Here is a 17,583-nt window from a genome sequence, read left to right as displayed (position 1 = left end):
GACCATTCTCTTACACCGTACACAAAGATCAACTCAAAATGGATAAAAGACCTCAATGTGAGACAGGAATCCATCAGAATCCTAGAGGAGAACATAGGCAGTAATCTCTTCGATATCAGCCACAGCAACTTCTTTCAAGGTACGTCTCCAAAGGCAAAGGAAACAAAAGCGAAAATAAACTTTTGGGACTTCATCAAAATCAAAAGCTTCTGCACAGCAAAGGAAACAGTCAAAAAAACAAAGAGGCAACCCACGGAATGGGAGAAGATATTTGCAAATGACAGTACAGACAAAAGGTTGATATCCAGGATCTATAATGAACTCCTCAAACTCAACACACACGAAACAGGCAAACATATCAAAAAATGGGCAGAAGATATGAACAGACACTTCTCCAATCAAGACATACAAATGGCTATCAGACACATGAAAAAATGTTCATCATCATTAGCCCTCAGGGAGATTCAAATTAAAACCACATTGAGATATCACCTTACACCAGTTAGAATGGCCAAAATTAACAAAACAGGAAACAGCATGTGTTGGAGAGGGTGTGGAGAAAGGGGAACCCTCTTACACTGTTGGTGGGAATGCAAGTTGGTGCAGCCTCTTTGGAGAACTGTGTGGAGATTCCTCAAGAAATTAAAAATAGAGCTTCCCTATGACCCTGCAATTGCACTCCTGGGTATTTACCCCAAAGATACAGATGTCGTGAAAAGAAGGGCCATCTGTACCCCAATGTTTACAGCAGCAATGGCCACGGTCGCCAAACTATGGAAAGAACCAAGATGCCCTTCAACGGATGAATGGATAAGGAAGATGTGGTCCATATACACTATGGAGTATTATGCCTCCATCAGAAAGGATGAATACCCAACTTTTGTAGCAACATGGACGGGACTGGAAGAGATTATGCTGAGTGAAATAAGTCAAGCAGAGAGAGCCAATTATCACATGGTCTCACTTATTTGTGGAGCATAACAAATAGCATGGAGGACAAGGGGTGTTTGAGAGGAGAAGGGAGTTGGGGTAAATTGGATAGGGAGGTGAACCACGAGAGACTATGGACTCTGAAAAACAATCTGAGGGGTTTGAAGTGGCGGGGGTGGGTGGGAGGTTGGGGTACCAGGTGGTCGGTATTATAGAGGGTATGGATTGCATGGAGCACTGGTGGTGAAAAAATAATGAATACTGTTTTTCTAAAAATAAATAAATTGAAAAAAAAATTTAAAAAATAAATAAATAAATAAAATGGCAGACAAACGGAACTTGATGGACATTGTGTCATGCGCCCCTAAGCTCCTCAGCAGTACTGTGAAATGTTCATAAACAGAAGAGCCGACTACAACAAGAACAGCTTCCAAAGGGCCGAGCGCGCCCACCTGTGCTCCTGAGGATGGCGCGGCCCTCACACCTAGGGGACACCAAGCCTATGGCTTCCTGGGCCCCCAGGGAAGAGATGCCCGAAGTGCGCTGACCACGAAGAGGGCTGCCGAGCAAGGGCTCTGCTCAAGCCGAGCTGTGCAGTGAGTGAGGGGCAGGTGAGGCGGAATTCCCTGAGGGACACCGAGACACCCAGGCCGCCTAAGTTCTGGAAGGCAAAGCTGGATGCACACCAGGCCTCAAGAGTCTTCACGTGCACGAACCTCACACTAACGCTCACTGTGTGTCCACGGAGTCCAGCACTAGGCAGTGATTTCACACGCTAACATATACATATAATATACAAACGTCTGCACAAATACACACATACTTGAATGATTAGGGACCACAAGTGAACACACAACAGAGATATGTGATAAACGTGAAGATTAGGATTACCTTTGTGAAAAGGAAGCCCTCTTTTCAAGAATCAGTTATGACAGAATTCGGTTCTCAATACAGAACTCAGCTAGACAGTCACAGAGACGCTGGGCATTTTCTCTGTAATCCTTTCTAAACGTACTTGACACATTTTCAGAATCTTCATTCTAGAGCACCCTCTGCTGGGAAAAGTGCCTCAAAATACTTGATTTCCCTGTTTCTAGCCCCCCACACACACCCCAAATGCTCTGAGAATCACTTTCAAATAAAGGGAATTTTTTTTTAATCCAGTAGAATCTTCAAAAGCATGACAATTTCTATTCTCCCACAATCCTGCCTTCTAGGTAAAGCTTTCTGGTCTATATTAAATAATTTGGCTTAGAGGGACCACTGGATGGGTTTCACGTTACCCCAGGGCCATGAGGGAGCTGCAGGGCCCGAGGGAGGAGGCTCTCGGCCGGCAGGTGAGGAGAGTGATGCTGACCAGCACCCACCCTTCTGGGACGGAGCAAACCATGGAGGTTGCTTCCCTCAGAACAAGAGACACCAGGAAGGTAGCCTCCCTCCAGCCATCTTGAAAGGTCCCTGCAGAAAAAGGATGGACGACGGGCGCTACGGAGGGGACCATGCTGGGAGCAGCGGCCTTGGGAGGCAACACAAGCGTGAGCCAGAGCGTTTACTATCCACCGCAGAGAACAGCAAACAGGTTCCCAGAATGGAGGGGCTCTCCCTACGCAAGGACGTCTCCCTACATCAAGGAGCCCGCACCAAGACACCGGGCATGACTGCGAGTGGACAGTAGCAACCAAACACCGACAAATAGCTCGGGAGCAGCAAGAATCCCGTTCGCCTGCTCCAACTCCTCCTCCCTGCAGGGCCACTGCAGAACCAGCCCACGATGAATAACAGAGGGGAGAGAACTGGAGACTGTCATTGCTCAGAATGGCCTCACCTATGAAGCGTCAACTCCAGAGTCCCCATCCGATCATCCTCTGGAGTCTCCTCCTGCCCCTTCGCGTCCCCTCCTCCTGTTCCCCAAGCCCCGTCTGCAAGCAACCAGTGATCTGTATTGTGCCTTTATAGACTAGTCTGCATTTTCCAGAGTGTTCTATAAATATAACCAAACATTCTGTACTCCTGCGTTCTCCTTTCTTCTAGCTTTCATTGAGCATAAGTATTTTGAGATTCATTCCTGTTGCTGAATATATCCACATTCTGTTCCATTCTACTGCTGAGTAGTATTCTACTGTAGGGATGTACCACAGTTAGTTCATTCATGCGCTTGACAGTGGGTAATTGGGCTGTGCTACTGTGAGGCTATCTTGAATAAAGTCTTTGCATGGGAAAAAACAAAACAAAAACCCCAAGCGGGAGTTGAGTAGTCCCTATTCCCCGTCCAGTCCCTCTTGTGCTCACCAAATACGAGCTGGGCAGAGGGAAGCAGCATGTGGATCTTCTGTAATAGTTCTAATACCCAAAAACGTCCAGAAGCTGTGGGTTCTGCTACATGGTATCAGTCATCCTGGGAGCAGATGCTGTCAAGGGCAATGATGGCAAAACTAAAGCTTCTTCCTGGTTCTATGTGGTGGACTGCTCCAGGCAGGAAGACCTGTCTGTGCAAGAAGGCAGAGGAGACCTCTGTGAAGGAAAAGGAGTCCTAAGGAGACAGTGTCTGGGATACAAAGGGAAGTCCTCAGTGAACCCGGACGGCAGCAGCCAAAGGGAGGGGTATGGCGGGTCACCGGAGAAATCCACGCACATCTACACACTCACCAGCCACCCCCCCGAAAGGCCCCTCCAACCACACCCACAAAGCCCAAGCTGCTCTCACATCCGGCAGCTAGCTTCTCACCTAGGAAGCCTGAGTCAGGGTCAGTGAGATGTTGTGCTGAATCCTCTAGCCATAGACTTTCAGCCGAAAAAGCCCCAGGGGATATGAAGGAAAGAGAACTGGAGAGAAGGGATGTGCCCGAGGCCGCACCGACAGGACGAGGACACAATCTCGGAGTTTCTGTCACAGTACACCATCACTAGCTCTCCATTCAGACACTGTTGAAGTGTGGAAGGTATTAACAAAACACTGGGTTCAAAATGATGATCCCCAAAGTACTACTTGAAAAATCCCACGCATCAGTGTGTGGTTATGAAGCGACCGACCCTGGCACCTGGAAGGGTGACACCTGTTATAACAAGACCACCCAAGCAGGTGGAACGCAGCTTCAAGGAAGACCACACCCAGCCTCGACTGACTAAGCCTGCTGGTTCTTGGAGACTTGCTCTGTATATTTCACTATTAAGGCTCTGATCCAATATAAAGTTCCTTGGGACTCATCACATATGTCCCTGAAGTTCTTTAACAACTTTATTACTTCTGTGCAGTACAGATGTATCCTTCCAACAGTCCTCGCTGCTGTTTCTACAAGCCTTCTTTCCTTCTAACCAGAGAGGCTGAGTGCACGGGGTTAGGAAGACACAGGCTGTGGCTCTAACACACTCAGCAGGCAGTTCCAGCCAGGCACGTGCAAGGTAATGTCCAGGGCAGGCATTTTACTTCCTCCATGCAATGGAATGGAATGATCACCTCCTTTTCGAGGCTTTGGTAAAGATTATATCAGATAATTTACATAGAGTGAACACCTTTTTAATGAATGGTAGAAGGATCACATCAACTACTTAAATCTGCTTTTCTTTTCACTTGCCTGGTAGAACTGAATGTAGGTATGTTAAATACATATATATTGCCACTATATTTTTATCTTTTATTTTTTTTGAGAGTGACTGAGTGGGTGGGGGGAGGAAGGGCAGAGGGAGAGAGAATCTCAAACAGACTCCATGCCCAGCAGAAGCCTGACACGGGGCTCGATATCACAACGACCCTGAGAACATGATCTGAGCCAAAATCAAGAATCAGATGCTAATGACTGAGCCAGCCATGTGCCCCTCACTTCAAAACTGGCTGCTCACAACAATGCTAAGGAAGGGGCGCCTGGGTGGCTCAGTGGGTTAAAGCTTCTACCTTCGGCTCAGGTCATGACCCCAGGGTCCTGGGATCGAGCCCCGCATCGGGCTCTCTGCTCAGCGGGGAGCCTGCTTCCTCCTCTCTCTCTGCCTGCCTCTCTGTCTACCTGTGATCTCTGTCTGTCAAATAAATAAATAAAATCTTTACAAAAAAAAAATGCTAAGGAAACACCCCACATATCCATTGACAGATGAATGAATAAAATGTGGTGATATCCATAATGGAATATTATTCAACTATAAAAAGGAAGGAAATTCTGACACATGCTACGACATGGATGAACCTAGGGACTTTGTGCTAAGTCAAACAGCCAGTCACAAAAGGACGAATACTACATGAGGACAATTATACGTGGCATCTAGAAGAGTCCAACCCAGGGAGACAGAAAGGAGAAGGAAGGCTGCCAGGGAATGGGGGAAGCAGGGGAGATGGAGAGTTATTACTTCGGGGACAGTTTCAGTTTTGCAAGATTAAAAAGTTTTGGAGGTGTATGGTTAGTGATGGTTGCATGATGATGTCAGTGTATTTAATGCCACTTAACTCTACAGTTAAAAATGATTAAACCAGTAATTCTGTTATGTATATTTTACCACAGCTGAAAAGTTGAAAAAAACAAACAAGAAACCTCACTGCTTCAACCAAACATTAAGAGAAATTCAAGCAACTTGAGCTGCACGCATATTCTACTATAAAGCTTGTTTCCTTTTAGTCCAATACACTAAATTATATAAATATTCTGGCATTTATTTTCAATATCCATGTTACTGTATCAACCAAATACATCTACCTTAATTAAAACAGGCCTGCTGTAATGAAATTATTAGCTTTGAAATATAAAAATTTCTCTAGGAAAGTTGGCCTTTGATTTTTATGAAGAATCCAGGGGGAATAAAATTGATTATTGAACATATTATTTAAGGTTTTCTGCATCAATACCTTCCCTCCAAAAAGATAAAGAGAAACACATGATCTAACATTAAAACATTGGTAGCTTATTCATCTCCCTAATTGTTTCACTCAGATGAGTAAAAATCTATATTATTTTATAAACCAACATCTATTAACCACAGTAACCAGAAGACTTAAGTAGGAGGAGAAGCTGAACTAAGAAGGAAAGGGTAGAAACAATCTATAAATAGAGTCAGAGACAGCATAAAAAACAAATAGGTGAGAAAAATGACAGTAGTAACTACATAAGGACGGCTCATGGGGGAGGCACTTAAGTGAGAAGGAAAAAGCATGAGAAAAGGACAGTTTCAGGTCACAGAACTAAAAATTCACACACTGCATTAAAGTCTGGCAAGTTTTTTCTACTAAGGGTCAGAAAGTAAATATTTTTGCTTTGTGGGCCACAGGGCCTTTTGCAGCGACTCAACCCCGCTATTGCCATCTGACAGCAACCCCAGACGACACAAAATGAAGGGTGCAGCTGGGTTCCAATAAAGCCTTATTTACTAAAGCTGGCAGCAGGCCAGATGTGGCCTGAAGGCAGGCAGCAGTCCACCAACCCATTCTAGGGAAACTTATAAATAAATAAATATAAGGACAATCTGGAATAAGGTGTATCAATGCACATGAACTAAAACACTGTGGGTTCCTATTCTATCTCCTGTGAACCAGACCCATGAGCCCAACTTTGAATATCAAATGTTCCCTTTTTTTTTTTTTTTTTTTAACCAAAGTTCTAAGTAAGTGACTCTGGGAGCTTTATAAAGATCTTCTAGTGGATTTCTCATTCCCATTATAAATGGGCCAACAGCCCACCTCTATCAAAACATTCAGAATGCTTTTCTTTAAAAAATACTTCTTACTACTCAGAAATAAACTAGTAAGAGTTAAGTTTTTACTCCAAGTCCCTCTAAGTTTTTTCATAGTTGATTCTCAAGATACAGAATAAAATCTGGGCCGGTAACTTCGAAGACTTCCAATACAGTTTGGTTATGGCCAAGACCCCCAAGCAATACCTGAATATCTATTAGATGGGAAAAATCTCAAAATGCACATTTTGATGTAAGAACAAGTGAACAATATGCATGAAGAGGAAAGCTGTGTAAAAAAGGAAAACATATACTCCCTCTCTCCCCAATTTCTCATTTATACAAAGTAAATTTTGGGGAAGGATACTTTCCTCACTTCTGAGACATAAGATTCTGAATTTCAAAATGTTCATGTTTTGCTTTATGTGATTCTGCACTTTTGCTTTTTTTTTTTTTTTTTTACCATAAGCATGTATTACTTTGTATTAAGGTTTTTATGTTGAAGCTGCAGTTAAAACGTTTATCATCACCTTCATTATTAAGAATCAATTGGAATACCAATAATTTTAACAAGAGAATATTCACTTACGGGACTCATCACATCCTTAAAGATCACACAATAAGAACATCCGTATACACAATCCATAGGACACCGTGTTTGTAGGGCAATTTCACAGTAGCACCATACCTCAGCTCCGCCCATCCACTTAGGCTCATCCGGAAACTCAGCACACAAAATATCTTCCGACTGATCAGTTCCCAACACATGGTAACACAGCTTTTGATGGAGGTTGGTGGATGTCTCCGTACCTGAAGGAGTTAAAAATGTTTACTGAAGTGCAGTTGGCAAATTTAAGAAAAATCTATCCTACCCATATTGCACAATGCTAGAAACATTTAAAAAGTTATTTACCTAGCCATGGGATACAAAGTTAATATGCAAAAGTTAACCGCTTTCTTATATACCAGCAATGAACATGTGGCATTTGAAATTAAAAACATAGTATCGTTAAGGATGTGATATATAACGTGGTGACCATAGTTAGTTAATGATACTGTATTGCATACTTAAAAGTTGCTAAGAGAGAAAATGCTAACAATTCTCATCACAAGGAAAAAAAAAACATAACTATGTATGGGGATACGATGGAGACTTATATAGTGATCATTTCATAATATATACAAATATTGAATCATTATGTTATATACCTAAATCTAATATAATGTTCTATGTTAATTATACCTCAATGAAGAAATTTTATTTTATTTATAATGTTATGTTAATGACCATACAGTACATCATTAGTTTCTGGTGTAGTGGTCCATGATTCATTGTTTGCATATAACACAGTGCTTCATGCAATCTGTGCCCTCCTTTATACCCATCACCAGACTCACCCATCCCCACCCCGCTCCCTTCTAAAACTCTATTTGTTTCCCAGAGTCCATAGTCTCTCATGGTTTGTCTCCCCCTTCAATTTCCCCCCGTTCATTTTTCCCGTCCTTCTCCTTACGTCCTCCATGCTATTCCTTATGTTCCACAAATAAGTGAAACAATATGATTATTGACCTTCTCTGCTCGACTTACTTCACTTGGCAAAAAAAATTTTTAAAAACCACAATACCATTTACATTAGTACCCCCCAAAATTAAATAGTCAAGTACAAATCTAACAAAATATGTATACTTATATGAGGAAAACCTACATGGGCACCTGGGTGGTTCAGTGGGTGAAGCCTTGGCCTTCGGCTCAGGTCATGATCTCAGGGTCCTGGGATCGAGCCCCACATCAGGCTCTCTGCTCAGCAGGGAGCCTGCTTCCCCCTCTCTCTCTGCCTGCCTCTCTACCTACTTGGGATCTCTGTCGGCCAAATAAATAAAATCTTAAAAAAAAAAAAAACTGATCAAAGAAATCAAAAAGACCTAAATTAATGGAGAAGCTCCATGTTATGGACAGGAATACTCAATGTTGTCATGTCAATTCTTCCCCACTTGATCTACAGATGCAATTTAATTCCAATAAAAATCCCAGCAAGCTATTTTATGGCTATCCATGAGCTTATCCTAAAGTTTATATGGAAAGAGAAAAAACCCAGAATGGCCAAGACAATATTGAAGGGAGAGAACAAAGCTGGCAGACTGATACTACCTGACTTCAAGATTTACTGTAAGTAATCAAAACAGTGTGGTACTGGCAAAAGAACAGACAGGTGAATCAATAAAGCAGAGCAGAGAGCCCCGAAACAGACCTGTGTAAATACAGTCAACTGGTCTTCGAACAAAGGAGCAAAGGCCATCCAGAGGAGCAAAGTCGGCCTTTTCAACAAATGGTGGTGGGACAACTGGACACCACATGCAAAAAAAATGAACCTAGACACAGACTTTGTACCTTTCAAAAAAACTAATTCAAAATGGATCACAGACCTAAATGTAAATGTGAAACTATAAAATTCCCAAAAGGTAACATGAGAAAATCTGGATGACCTTAGACCTGGCAATGACTTTTTAGATAAAATGTCAAAGGTATGATGCATGAAAGAACCAAGTGAAGCTGGACTTCATTAAAATAAAAAAATTCTGCTCTGTGGCACTGTCAAGAAAATAAAACAGTTCACAGACTGGGAGAAAATATCTGCAGAAGATGTATTAGATACAGGACTTTCACCCAAAATTTACCAGGAACTTTTTTTTTTTTAAGATTTTATTTATTTATTTGACAGAGATCACAGGTAGGCAGAGAGGCAGGCAGAGAGAGAGAGAAGCAGGCTCCCTGCTGAGCAGAAAGCCCGATGCGGGGCTCAATCCTAGGACGCCGGGATCATGACCTGAGCTGAAGGCAGAGGCTTAACCCACTGAGCCACCCAGGTGCCCCTACAAGGAACTTTTGAAATTCTAACCCTATCAAAAAATGGGCCAAAGATTTTAACAATAACCTCACTAAAGTAGATTTGCAGGTGCACCTGGGCAGCTCAGTGGGCTAAGCATCTAACTCTTGATTTTGGCTCAGGTCATGATCTCAGGGTGGTGAGATCCAGCCCTGCGTCAGGCTTTGAGCGGCTGAGTGTGGAGCCTGCTGGGGATTCTCTCTCTCCCTCTGCCCCTTCCCTGTGCATGTGTGTGCTTTCTTTAAAAAAAAAAAAAAAAAAAAAAGATATGCAGATGGCAAAGCAACACATGAAAAGATGGTCCACATCATGTCACAAAGAAATGCAAATTAAAACAGTAATATTCCACTACACACCTATTAGAATTGACAAACTCCAGAACAACAGCGACACCAAATGCTGATGAGGATGTGGAGCAACAGAATATTCACTGCTGGTAGAAATGCAAATTCGTAGTGACTTGGAAGCAGTTTGTAGTTTCTTACAAAACTAAACATTCTTATAATACAATCCAGCAATCACACTCCTTGGTATTTACCCAAAGTATTTGAAAACTTATGTCCACACAAAAACCTGAACACAGATGTTTATAGTGGCTTTATTTTTTTTTTTTTTTTTTTTTTTAAAGATTTTATTTATTTATTTGAGAGAGAGAGACAGTGAGAGAGAGCACGAGCGAGGAGAAGGTCAGAGAGCGAAGCAGACTCCCCATGGAGCTGGGAGCCTGATGCGGGACTCGATCCCGGGACTCCAGGATCACGCCCTGAGCCGAAGGCAGTCGTCCAACCAACTGAGCCACCCAGGCGTCCCTATAGTGGCTTTATTGATAACTGCCACATCTTGCACACTACTGGGATGCCCTTTAGTAGCTGAATGAATTAAAAAGTAGGTGAGAGGATAAATAAACTGGGCTGTATGCAGATGATGGAATCCTATCCGGCACTAGGAAGAAATGGATTATCAAACCATGAAAAGACATGGAGGAAACTTAAATGCATATCACCAAGTCAAAGCAGTCAGTCTAAAAAGGCTATACAGTGTATGTTTCCAACTACAGACATTTGGGAAAAGGCACAGCTATGGAGACAGTAGAGAGATCCGTGGTTGCCAGAGGCTAGTGAACAAGGAAGACGGACAGGTGGAAGAAGGCTTTGGGGGGTCAAACTCTGTATGATACTATAATGGAGGAAATATACCATTTTACATTTGTCTAATTTGTGGACTACCCAATACTAAGAGTGAGCTTGAGTGTAAGCTCTGGACTTGGGGGGATTATGACGTGTCAATGGAGGGTCATCAACTATATCTACTCAGGGGAAGGAGGCTGGTAATAGTGGAGGCTCTGCATGTGTGGGGGAGGGGCTGTACAGGAAATCTGTGCTTTCTGCTCCATTTTGATGTGAACCTAAAAATGCTCTCAAAGATGAAGTCTCACTATCCTTTTTTTTTTTTTTTTTTTTTTTAAAGTATTGGTTGGGTATCACCCTGGAAGTAATTCATACATATTTGCAGATTTTGGAAGATGTTTTGAGATTGAACTATTTTTTTCATTACAAAAAGGTACTAAGCTTTCAGGACAATGAAAAAGAAGTTAAGACAACACCATAATATAAAAGAAAGCTTCTACAGCACTTGGTGACTTTCCATGGGTTTTCCAGGAAGCACATGGTTGGAAAGACTTAGCCTCATTGGTAAGTCCCTCCACCCCACAACCTGAGGGGCTGCTGAGGTCCTCTGGACAAGAGGGCAGCAAATTACTGCGGGGAGCAGATGGTACCTTTCTGAAATCAATCACTGTAACTAAGCTTTACTGTTTTTGCCACTGAAAGCTGAGCCTAAATAATAATTTTCATGTTTTTCACAAATTAATAACATTGCTCTCTAACAAGAAATGGCCAGGGGAATACATCTTTGGTCTCCTAGAACTCAAAGTAGCCATTTCTAACTCAGTACCACTCTTAACACAGGCAGCTAATTTAGTGTAGAGAGCACAGAGGTCTTTCTTTAGCCAACATCCTCAAATAAAAAGCCTACTCTTAAATCAGCCCCTCTTGTAGAATTTAGAAAAAAGTATTGATTTAGCCTAACTAAAAGGTAGCAAAGGCTGAACATAGCCGAAAGAGATGAAAAGAATTATAGTCTTATTCCCAATTCAACTGGGGGAAGTCAGAAAAGCAAGCTAGCATATCTAAAGACAAGATACAGTAGGTCATGATAAGGGGTCAGCATATGTAGCAGAAAGTACTGGCTCAGCTGTGCTTCTTGCCAGCTCCAGGCCTCCAACAAGTAACTGAGCCACTGAGCCTCTGTACCTCTGTACCTCAGCTCCAAACCTCCCACAAAGGGATTGTACAACCCATGAGTAAAGACCAACCAAGACAACAGGTCCCTGTGGAGAGATGGGGTAGCATGAAGAAGGTGACTGTTGACAGCTTGCAACAGCGAGGTACAAGATAGGTGGGCCTTTCTCTCTGGAAAGGTGAGGAGTGAAGGGGGAAATAAAGAGATTGCTTGAACACAGCAGGACCTTTGTGTAACAGAGAAGAAGAACAAAGGTGTGTCCTGGAAGTTCACAAGGAGAAAGTGTCAAGATAAATCAACCAAATGACTTGTAACTTCTAATCGGAGGAAGAGATGTGATCACTACAGTAGGAAAATATATTTATTTTTTATTTATTATTATTTACAATTTATAAATTTAAGTTTATGTTAAATATTTCTATTTTATATTATATTTATATATTATATTATATATAAATTTATAGTTTATAAATTATTTATAATCACCGAACATCATTAAATAAAGCAGTTTCAAGGGAAAAAAAAATCTTCTCCATGACCCCTTGGCAGATAAAACATATTTGAAAAGGACTGATTGCAATAATGGCCTAGTTCTTCCTGGTTCCTTGTATCTGTTTCTCCACCCCTTGAACAGGGCCTGGCTCCGTGCCTTGCTTTGGCCAACAGAACAGCACCATGATTTAGGGCCAGCAGCAAGTGCAGGTATCAAAGAGACTTATGCCTTTCACATCCCAGTGAGTTGCCAGGCAAACCTAGCAGGCTGGCCTGCCGGAGGAGGAGAAACCACAAGGATCAGAGCCAAAGCTCCTGACATGGGAAAGAACCAAGCCAAGGCCAATGGACCCACAGCTAAACACAGACACATGACAGAACTCAGCTAATCTAAGAACTACCTGGCCAACCCAAGACTCCCAAGCAAAAAAAAGAAAAAAAAAAAAAGATTATTATTCTAAGACACTAGTTTTGGGGTGATCTGTCATACAATAATGCTGATACAACACCCTTTGAAGAAACCTAGTTCTATACCAAACTACTTCTTTGTAGGGTTTAGCCTTTCAAGTTATGTAAAGTCACACTTGCATTTCATGAGAAAGGTGTTTCACCTGCCATCTTCACTTACCATCACTTTTTCCATCCTGCTGGGGATAGGAGTTGTAGAACATCCCCTTCCCATCATGGGTCCATGCCATACAGCTGAACTTGACTCTCTCGAGGACATCTGGAAGCTCTTTGGCACCATCAACTTTCATGAACTTGATTGTCACCCAGTCTGAGCCGCTGGCACTCAGACCATAGGCAAAATATTCCCCATCTTCACTGAAGGCATAGCCTGTGGGACACAGGAGAAATTCTCACACAGTGCCCATGGGGACACAATCCCTAGCTTTGCCTGCTGCCCTCCATGCTGCCTGACATGTTCTCTGCCAGATGTGTGATGGAGGCAGCAAGAAGCCTGTCCTGAGGACCTCTGGGGACTGAGACCGGGTCACACAGGAATTCGCTTCAAGAGCTTGGACAAGTGCTCTGGGTCTTAGGTTCTTCGGCTATAAAACGACGTATTGGATTGGATTGCTAAGATGTTTCCATCGTTTATATTGCTATAATTCAATGAGCAGTTCAGTTAAAAGCAGAGCTCATCTGAGACTTTCAGCATATTTTATTTATACCCTAAAGAGGAGGGGAAAAGAATAAGGAAACCGCTTTTACAGTAATGACTGGATTATGACACATACCATGTAACAGAACTAAATGGAAGCCATTAAGTAATTTTTGGAATGGATTCCAAAGTATTTGAAATCACTCTTTATACCCTCATTTTCTGAGCATCGCTGGCACTCAAGGATTAACATCGTCCACACCACCTGACCAGCACAAGCCCAGGTAAAAAAGCCCGAGGGTTGCAGTGAAGGCTCACACGGAGCCTGTACCAAAGCAACCACGAGAAAGAAAGAAAAGCAACACCATCTATGAACTGTTACGAGTGTCTACTTCTTTAAGTCCATCACAGAATGTTCTAATCACTACGGAATGTGTGTTGAGAAATTTTCTATGTTTATATTTGCTTTTATAAAGCATATATAGAGAGCATTTGGTACCAGACACGGACACTGCAGATTTCCTCTTTTAATATTTGTTAAACTGTATCAGGGGTTGAAAATTATACTCAGAAACCCAACTATTTTCAGAGGCTTCCTACTGTTTTACATGGAATTTCTGTTAGTGGTAAATAAGTTTAAAATTTCACAAGACCTACTTATTAATCCTTTATAATTGCTATGAAGTATTCAAGCTCATCTGTATATAAATACAGAGAAGAGTCTAGAAGGCAATGTGGAGCTAATACTTCTCACTCTACATAAATTATTTATATGTAATTAGAAAATTTTCAGGAAAAATTTAAATTAAAATGTTGATTTAAAATGTACAAAAAAATCATACTCTATCAAAAGAACCTGTATGTTTACCCACACTGTAACTTCCCTGTATCATTTTCAGAACACTACAAGACTGAGGCCAGGTCCCATGTCTAATTTTCTCTTTCAGCTATCAGGACCCATATGCAGCAGGCATTCCGCTAAAGTTATGGAAATGAACTTTTAGAGACCCTCTTATAATGAAGTTCTTCTGGAGAGTTTTAAGAACTTTAATTTTAACAAAGGTTTGTTTTTAAAATTAAACAATATCCTACACTGGACTTATTACTACACAGAACCATACATTCATTTAGAACCGCAAGCTCAACTCATGGAAGAATATTCTTAGTTAGCTGCCTGGCATCTTATTTTCAATACTGATTACTTTCAACACTAATTATATAAAGTATCATTTTTAACATACACAGCCTACTTGGGAAAAAGAGGGGAAGAACCACCAAATGATTGAGTGGCTTTATAAAAGGGTCTTCACAGAGTGATATGAAAACAGGGTCCTTTCATTCCCACCTAATTGATTATAGGACTAGAATGTTCTAATCACTCAACTCCACAGGGCTGAGACTTGGCCTGTATTTTCTCTACAAAACAGAAGATGCTATGCGGAAAATGCTGAGCGAAAATCTAGGATCCTAACAATAGATGATTCTCAGAGTATACAATTATTAAACTATAGAACCAGTGACTCGCCAACTTCCTTCCTTAGAACTATTGCTAATGGCACAAGCCTAGGGTAATCTTTAGGGCCTGTGGAGGAGGTTATCTCAGGGTGGGGTTATTTAGGAAACACATGGCAACTACAGGCAAAAACTTAACTAATTCCGGTTTCAAACTTGCCATCTTCAGGGAACAGGGTATCAAGTTGTCTAATTTCTTACAAGACTGTGGTTTTCTACTTTTAATTCTAAAACAACTAAATTCTAAAACTTTGATCATTTCCTCTCCACCAAGGAAAGAGAGCTTGTAAATATTCTTTCCTGTTGTACATTCACAGCTGGAACATTCTTCATAGAGCTTAGATTAGTGATAGAAGACTTTTTTCCTAAACACAGAGAGGTCTCAGGGATGTTAGAAGCAATGGTGACGATTCTTAAATGTCTCAGAAGCCCCAGAAGCTAATTTGGGCCCAGTGTGAGTTATTCTCCAGTTCTGCTTCATGCCACCAGAACATGTGGCTACTCATGTATTCTAAAGACACTGTGCAAAAATTAGCTTTCCTGATATTGCATGTGCACCTGTTCTCCAATATGGTCCATCCTGTCTGGTATTTCAGAGGGGACTAGCGGTGAGTGGGGGCCCCAGGACTGCTATGGGCTTAGCCGGGCAACACTCACCTCGGAGGGCCACCGTACCATCATCAGACAGGATGTTGGGGTCGAGGAACACTCTGGCTTCACCTTCTAAGGAATCCTGTACATATAATACTCGTTGGTTCTGCAAACCTGTATTGTAAAAATAGAAATACCTGGGGAACAGAGATGGTCTTTATTGAGCCGTGGAGTTTTCCATCTGTAAGGTACAATCAAAGCACAGAGAAAAGGAAAAACATACAAATGTTCATTTGCAAACAGGCCAAGCCAGGGACATGGGGACTAGGATGGAAGGTCCCACCACCTCCCTATAATTAGAGTTTGGGACCTGAATTAAGTATTGGAATAATTTATTGTAATCCTGCATATTAGCTAAATGCGGACAAATCAAGACTGCTTCATTTGTTAGAACTAAAACGGATAATCAAATAAAGCAGTAACTTTTTCTTTTCAACGGAGAAGAAAGCAGATCTTCTAAAATGAAACGTTGGATCCTTCCCTAGACAGGCTGCTCGGGCCGGTGTCAGCAAGCCTGTTCTGTATTGGGCAAGACTGCAAATGTTTTAGGCTTTGTGGGCCATAGAGTCTCTGTTGCTATTATTCAATTCTATAGTTATACAAAAGCAGCTATGGATGATAGATAAGTGAATGGACATTTCTGTGTGCCATTTCAATTTAACTACCAAAACAAGCAGCAGGAAGGGTTAGGCATGTAGATTGTACCTTGCTAATACAAGGTATGTGTTAGTGAGAGAGAGAGGAGGGTCTAAGAAATTCTCAAGTAAATTTGTGGTGGTGGTTCCACCGACACTTAAAAAAAGAACAAGAGAATATGTTTACGTTGATGTGAAAGAGAGAGGAACCAAGAAGTGAATAGGTGCCACCTCCTGGTCCACTTCCACTCTGGGATGAAAGAAATCCCTATTTTCTAGTAGTAGAAGCCAAAGAGAAGTTAAAAGGCAAACAAATCTCCACTGCTATCTACAAATCCTGCTAGCCCAAATATTCGCCATGAGACAACAATAATTTCCTGTAATCTAGATTTGCTTTCCTAGGAAATGCCTCTACTAAATTTCTTAAATCATGATTTTAAGAATATGGACAACAGACCGAAAAACAGTCTTCTCATACTCAAGCACAGAAGCTAATCAATTTCATAACAGATTGATTTTATAAACTGGTAAGTTATTTAGAATTTGTATTTTAAGATTTAAGAAAGCATTCTATTAGAAAAGTAACAAGAAAATTAAATAAAACCTCACATACCGTTTTCCTTTCTTGAAGTGGCAACTATACTTGGGATAGTCATACAGTTCAGTCATTCTCTCTTTGTATAACCCTCTGATAGGACATTGCTCAAGGAATGGCACAGTAATCTTGTTCTGGGCCTCGACAAAAGCCTATGGAGAAAATGTAAATGGACAAAGCAAGTTAGATATAAAATTCTCTATGTGGGGTGCTATCCACTGTTACATAACCATGAAAGCGTATTCTTCCCCTCAATAAACACTAACTAGTCCTTATGTGGCACTATGTACTATTAACTCATCTAGAACTCAACAATAATCATACGGAGAAGGTTCTTTTATTAGCCCCATGTTACAGATGGGGAAACGGGAGTCTCGGAGTAGAAAAACTGCCCAACGTCACACAGCTCGGAAGTCCCAGAGTTGGCTCCTGCATCTACCCTCTTAACCAACACACTCTACTGTGCTAAGATCAGGCAGGCAGTGAGCTACGTCCACATTACACCAAGGTCCTGCTCTTCTTAGTCAGCGGCCTGTGGTCCCCAAAACCATCAGTATTAAAGAAAGTAATAAAATAGTAATAAATAAAAATAGTAATAAAAATTTAAAAAAATAGTAATAAAATAAAATAGGTGCTATTCTACCAACTTTACCAATCTTTCTAAGACCCACTACCTTGTCATTTGTCAACTTCAGAGAACCTTACTAATATTTGAAACTGAAGAATATTTTTTAAAGATTATTTTATTTATTTATTTGCAAGAGAGAGAGTGAGCAAGAGCACGAGCAGGGGGAGCAGCAGGCACAGGGAGAAGCAGGCTCTCGGCTG

General features: G+C 41.5%; 1 protein-coding gene across 1 annotated transcript in view; it reads right to left on the bottom strand.

Annotated features, from left to right (window-relative positions):
- Positions 1–17,583, bottom strand: part of LOC122904254 (prolyl endopeptidase) — a 116,862-nt gene that overhangs the window by 76,853 nt on the left and 22,426 nt on the right. Inside the window, exons 3-6 of the mRNA XM_044244837.1 lie at positions 16,774–16,907; positions 15,532–15,662; positions 12,886–13,095; positions 7,268–7,389 (exon numbers count right to left, since the gene is read on the bottom strand). Of these exons, the coding sequence (XP_044100772.1) occupies positions 7,268–7,389; positions 12,886–13,095; positions 15,532–15,662; positions 16,774–16,907 (597 nt within the window). The remainder of the gene's footprint in view (positions 1–7,267; positions 7,390–12,885; positions 13,096–15,531; positions 15,663–16,773; positions 16,908–17,583) is intronic.

This window comes from Neovison vison, chromosome 1 (genome assembly GCF_020171115.1).
Source record: "Neovison vison isolate M4711 chromosome 1, ASM_NN_V1, whole genome shotgun sequence".
Classification (NCBI taxonomy): Eukaryota; Metazoa; Chordata; class Mammalia; order Carnivora; family Mustelidae; genus Neogale; species Neogale vison.
The sequence above is the reverse complement of the archived record's forward strand: the minus strand, read 5'-3'. Positions and strand labels throughout refer to the sequence as shown.